General features: G+C 39.8%; 1 protein-coding gene across 1 annotated transcript; it reads right to left on the reverse strand.

The window, feature by feature from the left end:
• Positions 1 to 3,302: 3,302 nt before the first annotated feature.
• On the reverse strand, positions 3,303 to 4,409 carry LOC109164771 (uncharacterized mitochondrial protein AtMg00810-like). The gene has a single exon (XM_019313320.1). It carries the CDS (start codon positions 4,407 to 4,409, stop codon positions 3,303 to 3,305), a length of 1,107 nt encoding a protein of 368 aa, XP_019168865.1.
• Between the last annotated feature and the right edge of the window lie 2,896 nt (positions 4,410 to 7,305).

A 7,305-nucleotide genomic window follows, 5' to 3' on the forward strand; every position in this document is an offset into this window, starting at 1 on the left:
TTTGCCTAATTGACACGCATTGCATAAAGAATTATGACAACGAATATTATCACGAGACCCACTAACCAAACAAGAACGAAGTATATGGGTAAGAACACGGTTATGAGGATGACCCAGACGATTGTGCCAAGTGGAAGCCGAGGCACGAGCAGAAATAAACGCTGACGGAGACGAACTAGGTAATGAAAGTGTGTATAGTCCCCCTGAACTATTGCCCCGAAGAAGTATTTCCTTGGTATTGATATCTTTCACAACAAAAAAGGAGGGGTGAAACTCAAAAAAGACTTTATTATCGGATGCAAACTTCTGAACAGATAATAAAGAATTAGACAAACGCGGAACGTGAAGTATATCAGACAATGTAAATGATCTAGAAGGGGTATTAAAAGAGGCATGGCCAACATGACTAATAGATAAACCCATACCGTCACCGACACGTAAAGTGTCATTACCAGTGTACTTCTCCGTTGTAGAAAGGGCAGCGATGTTCGGAGTTGCATGATTTGTGGCTCCAGTGTTCGGAACCCAAGTATGAGAATTTGACGAGGTTTTAGCAACTAAACCATTCTGAAACACCAAATTAGCCTGAGAACCCGGAGCCCCTGAATATCGCCGAAAACAGTTGACTCCCGTGTGACTGAAACTTTTGCAAATTTGACACGGATCATTATAGCGCCAAAAACAATTGGCTCCCGTGTGACCAAAACGTTTACAAATTTGACACGGATCATCATAGCGCCAAAAACAATTGGCTCCCGTGTGACCAAAACGTTTACAAATTTGACACGGATCATCATAGCGCCAAAAACAATTGACTCCTGTGTGGCCGAAACCTTTACAGATTTGACACGGATCATCGAAGCCACGTTGCTGACCTCCACGGTAATTAAGGTTGCCATCGCAGCGCTGCATCTTCTTGATTTTATGAATCACAAAACCCTAGCTAACTGATACCAGATGAGAACTGATTGTATTATATTTTCTGAACTTGATTACAATGAGATCAGATGATGTGAATATATAGAATAGAGAGTCACAGTGTGACAATGATAAGAAGTAGAGAGTCACAGTGTGACAAGGATAAGAAGTTCTAAACAGACTCATATACATAGAGTCCTAATAGCCATAGTTCATGTTTGGGGATTTGAATTTGGGTTTGGCTCTTCCGATGTAAAAGTGTACAATCTAGTGTTGAGTCTAATTTGGCAATTTATATCGTGCACCAGGACGCACAGTCACGGCTAGAAATTATGGAATTCCCGACCACCTGAAAGTGATCTTAAATCAAGTTGAAAGCAAAAAGTGATCGGAAATAGCAATAAAGGTTTTTCCGGATACCAAAAGTGGTCGGAACAAGGCTTTCGACTTGGTTTAAGATCATTTTCAGGTGGTCGGAAATTTCATAATTTCCAGTGAGTCCATTGTGCCCCTGGTGCAAAACGACATCGTTTTGTACTCTTTTTTTTTTTTTTTTTTTTTTTTTTTTTTTTTTTATAGAAAATTCCACTTTTCGTGTCGGACGTTAACTTCTTAAAAAAATCTCATGTTTCAAAAATGTACATAATTGTATAATAGAATGTACATATATAATTGTATAACAGAATGTACATATATAATTGTATAACAGAATACACATACTCTTTTTTGAAAAGATAATACACATAATCTAACATAATACATAATACACATAAACTCTTAACATAATAAACACAATCTTTACACTCTTAAAAAAAATGCATTGTTTCGGATGTACATAATTGTATAAAAAAATGTACATGATTGTATAACATAATGTACATAATTGTATAACATAATGTGCATAATTATATAATAGAATACACATACACTCTGTCGCGTCAACTCACCACACAACTTAACAAAACTACGTCGTTTTGGGAGGCGCGGGGCGCACATGGTGCACGGTATAACGATTGGTCTAATTTTGATTGGGCTCTTTGTGCACAAAAATATACATTTTAATATTCAGTCTCAAAACTATATTGATTCTATTTACTTCCTCATAGGCCAATAGGTGGGTTCAAGATATAGTCATCGGGAAACTTGGGTTATCAAAAATAAATAAATAAAAAAGTAAAACTCATGTCACATGATTTTATTGGTATAAGATAATAAAGAGAATAATAATAAAAACGGTGACCCACTATTTTTTTTTCAAATAAATCAGAACAGACTAGTACAAAAAATACTCCGTAAATAGAAACTCAGAGTATATGCATATTATTATTCTTTAGGAAATAAAATGTGGGTATATTTATATTATTATTCTTTAGGAAATAAAATTGTGTCTATATATTAACTTATTAACTGAAGACACATTATATATTAACTACAGACACATAATTTTTGAATCAGAGTCCACAATGCAAGGTATAGCCTAGTCCATGGTATAACATTGCAATAAGTTTTGAAGAGGTTATGGAATAACAAGTCCAGAACTAGTGGTGACTTTGGGCAGGTTTTACAAGTCTAAGGCATGTTAACATATACTCAACTGAATATAAGAGCATCTCTATTGATAACAAAAATTGGATTCTTTTGTTAATATATATATATATATATATATATATATATATATATATATATATATATATATATATATATATATATATATAGGAATGAGTTCACATGCAAAGAGTCTCCCAGGTGAAAGATGGGGTGAAAGGTTGAAGCTAAGGGTTCATTAAGTTCAGAATGGTTGGACCACATGGATAAGGTCTGGGAGAGCTATGTAAAGTGCCAGATTTAAGGGATTAGGCTAAGGAGCAAAATTGAGGGGTTGAGAGCACAAGGACTTAAGGGATGTGTTATAAAGTGCATAATATATATATATGATATATACCCAGATCATATTTGTGCAGTGCCAAACCAAAGACACTCTCCCAGTCGATACCAATTTCATTTTTTCATTTAAGAAGTTTGACATTTTTTTTTTTGGTTTTATTGATTTGAATTTTTTTTAAGGTGTTGAAACTCATGATCGAAGCAGAAGTGATAGGAGGAGATCAGAACTTCATTGATTATTGGTGGAAGAAAATCAGTTGAATATACAGCAAGAAAGGCTTATATACAGAGGATAAAAGCGGGAAGTGATAGTTCTACGGTTATAACCGTCTAGGGGAGGAAGATAGACCAAAACACCCTTAACTACCCTTAGCTGATGGCTGCAATGTTGACTGGCTGCAATGTTGACTGTCCAGACTTGGATTGTTATTCTTCAACACCCCCCCGTAAGCTGGAGCATGCAAGTCTTGTGTGCCCAGCTTAGAGGTGAATAGCTGGTATTAAGCAGTGGGTAAAGGCTTGGTGAATCCATCTGCAACCTGCCCTGAGGATGGAACGTATAGCAACTTAACTAGGCCTTGTGTTACTCTTTCACGGACAACGTGACAATCGATTTCTATGTGTTTCGTTCTCTCGTGAAACACATGATTTTCGGAGATGGCAATGGCTGCTTTGTTGTCACAAAAGAGTGCTGCTGGTTTGTCTATTTCAACTTGGAGATCGCGCAATAAGGACTTAATCCATTGTACTTCACAAACAGTTGTAGCAAGGGCACGATACTCCGCTTCGGAAGATGATCTAGAGACCGTAGCCTGCTTCTTCGATCTCCAGGAGATGAGTGCTGATCCAAGGAACACACAAAAGCCAGTGATGGATTTTCGTGTCTCCGCACAAGTCGCCCAATCCGAGTCAGAGAAAACTGTGAGCTGCATATTCCCGTTCTTTGGGTAGTGTAATCCCTGACCTGGAGCACTTTTGAGATAGCGTAGAAGACGATGAGCAGCGGACATATGTGCCTCAGTAGGAGCATCAACAAATTGGCTTAGTTGTTGAACTATATAAGCAATGTCCGGGCGAGTTGCGATTAGGTATAATAACCTGCCTATTAAACGTCTGTAGCTGCCAATATCACCAAGACTAGGACTATCATCATGTGTGAGATGTTGATTTTGTATCATTGGCGTGCTCACAGGCTTACTGTGAGTGAACCCTGACTCTTCAAGAATATCCAGAGCATATTTGCGCTGGCATATGTTGAGACCATTTTCTGTTAACTGTGCCTCTATTCCAAGGAAATAGCCCAAGCTGCCTAAGTCTTTAATCTTGAATACACTGTCCAGAAAAACCTTGAGCTCGTGAATTAAAGACATGTTAGCACTGGTAACAATAATGTCATCCACGTAAACTAGGAGGGCAATGAAGCTAGCATCATGTCCTCTTGTAAATAGGGATGGATCGGCCTTAGACTGCTGGAATCCCTCCTTTGTTAAGGCAGTAGTGAGCTTCGCATTCCACTGCCGGCTAGCCTGCTTGAGCCCGTAGAGAGAACGAAGAAGTTTGCATACTTGGTTTGGTTTGTCCCCTTGAAAGCCCGGAGGCAACAGCATATAGACTTCTTCGTCCAAATCACCGTGCAAGAAAGCGTTATTAATGTCGAGCTATTGGATATGCCAACTCCGGGATGCAGCCACAGCTAGAAAAGAACGAATGGTAGTCATTCTTTCTACAGGGGAGAAGGTTTCTATATAATCAACCCCCAGTTGTTGAGTGAAACCTTTGGCGACCAATCTTGCCTTGTAACGTTCTATGGATCCATCCGCTTTCAGCTTGACCTTATACACCCACTTGCAACCTATGGGCTTTTTCCCGGGAGGCAAATCTGTAAGTTCCCATGTTTGATTTTCCTGTAGAGCCTTTATCTCAGCATTCATGGCATCTTTCCAACAAGCAGATTGTATGGCCTGATTGTAGCTTTGAGGCTCTACAGCCGAAGTAACAGCCATTGAAAAAATCTTGTGAGGTAGAGCAAGATTGTTATATGAGATAACCTTAGAGAGAAGGTGAGGAGAAGAGCCTCTGATCATGGCAGCTTGGCAATAGTAGTCTTGGAGTTTGCTTGGTGCACGTCTGATTCTGGATGACTGTCTAATTTGGAGTGTGGGAACAGCCGTGTCATCAGACCTCTGTTGTGTTAAAGTATCATCATTGTTACACTCTACATGTGGAGGGGTGGTATCCAAGCATGGAGGCAGACTATTATCCATGGGATTCTTCTGCCAAGGATGTGCATTATCCACTGGAGTCTGTTGTAAGTGAGAGCTGTTATCCATGGGATGCTGCTGCTCATTAGGACTCTTGTCCATGGGATATTGGTGACTCTTATTCATGGAATATTGTCCCTGGCCACTCTGCATGTTGTCATCTATTGGAACAAGAGGAAGGGACGGCTGGCATTGATATTGTGGCACATCAGGATGATCAATATGGACTGCAAAAGGAAACTCACTTTCATAAAAAATAACATCACGAGATATGAAAGTCGTGCTTTCACCAATATCATACAACAAGTATCCTTTCACATCTGCCGGTATCCCAATGAATAAACACTTCCGAGCCCGTGGAGCCATCTTGTGTCTAGAATTAGATAAAGTGGCTGCATAACAGAGGCAGCCGAACACCTTGAACCTGCTCATGTCCGGATTAACCCCATAAAGCCTCTGAAAGGGATTAGAACCCGCAATGATAGGGGAGGGGAGCCGGTTGATTATATATACGGCATGCATGACGCAATGCCCCCAAAATTCAAGTGGGAGATGAGCTTGAAACCGGAGGGCTCTTGCAACATTGAGAATGTGTTGGTGTTTACGCTCAACAATAGCGTTTTGTTGTGGAGTATTGACACAAGATCTTTGGTGTATGATGCCCTTTTCTCTGAAAAAATCTGCCATCTGAAATTCTGAACCATTATCACTACGGATAGCTTTGATTAGGGACCCAAACTGCGTACAAACATAGGTGTGAAAATACTTTATAAACTGTTTAGCTTCAGATTTATTTCTCATCAGACGCAGCCAAGTAAAACGGGAATAGTCATCAACCAAAGTGAGAAAATAACGTTCCCCTTTTTGGGAACAAACGGGAAAGGGGCCCCATATATCTATGTGCAGAAGCTCAAAGCAAGTAGTTGAAGCAGTAGTACTTATAGGAAATGAAGCACGTTTCTGTTTTGCTAGGTGACATACATCACATGCCACACTTTTATTACTATAGACATGAACATTGTTTAGGAGGTGGAATTTATTGATTGGGAAATGCCCTAATCTTTGGTGCCAAACCTCACTACTAGTACATTGTAAAGCAAAATTTTTGACAGGCAAACTGGGCGGCTGCATCAACATGTATAATCCCATTTCCTGTCTAGCTATACCAGCCACTGTTCCATGAATCCCCTGAATAACACATTCATCAGACATGAACATTAGTTTGTATGGAGTATCCTGAAGAAGCTTGCTCACTGATATGATATTGAACTGAAAGGTAGGAATATGCAAGGCCCCTTTTAGCCACAAATCATCATTAAGCTTGACATCTCCTATGTTTTCAACAGGGATGCATTTTCCGGTTGGTAAGCTCACTTCTGTTCTGACAGCAACTCGATGACTAACAAGATGATCCAGGGAACAAACAATATGATTGGTAGCTCCTGAATCAAGAATCCAACAAGAAGAATTTATCAAGATAGAGTTAATATGAGGCATGGATTGCTTGCCTTCATCTGCTGACTGCACTTCACTGAAGTTGGGGATTAATGATACTGCTGCTGTGGTGTTGGGACTAGAAGATTGTCCAACCTGCGTTTGGAGAAGGGAAATAATCCTTTGTAACTGCTCAGAATCTATAGCCATATTCCCTGTATTGTTAGTCGCAGCAGCAGCAAATTGTTGTTGTTTTCCCTTGGATTTGAAGCCCGGCACCCATCCCGGAGGGTAGCCGTGCTTCTTGTAGCACCTATCAACGGTGTGCCCAGTCATCCCACAAAATGTGCACTTAGCACTCTTATTTCCCCCGTTACCTCGTCTGTTAAAATTGGAATTGGAATTGTTCACAGCAGCAGCAATGGTATTTTCAGACACAGAGCCTTGACTATTCTGAACAACATTAACCTGATTGATTTCCAGACTGTCTAGATTCAAACTTGCTAGATTAATTTGCCTTTCAAGCTTTTCGGCCATTACAAATACTTTATAAACCTCTGGTAGAGGATCAAGAACAAGGATATTTGATTTTAGACTATTGAAGTCTTCATTTAGACCTTGAAGGAAACGGATGACCTGATCCACATCCCGTTCATTTCTGATTTCATCAACTAAGTCACAAGCACAAGCACATCTAGGTATGCATTTACAGACAGGTAATGGCCTCAAGGTATTCAGTTCCTCCCACAATATGCGGCATTTAGTGTAGTAGTCATTAACGGAGAGGTTACCTTGTTTCAATCCGTAG

Source organism: Ipomoea nil, unplaced genomic scaffold (assembly GCF_001879475.1).
Source record: "Ipomoea nil cultivar Tokyo-kokei standard unplaced genomic scaffold, Asagao_1.1 scaffold3069, whole genome shotgun sequence".
In the NCBI taxonomy this organism is placed as follows: Eukaryota; Viridiplantae; Streptophyta; class Magnoliopsida; order Solanales; family Convolvulaceae; genus Ipomoea; species Ipomoea nil.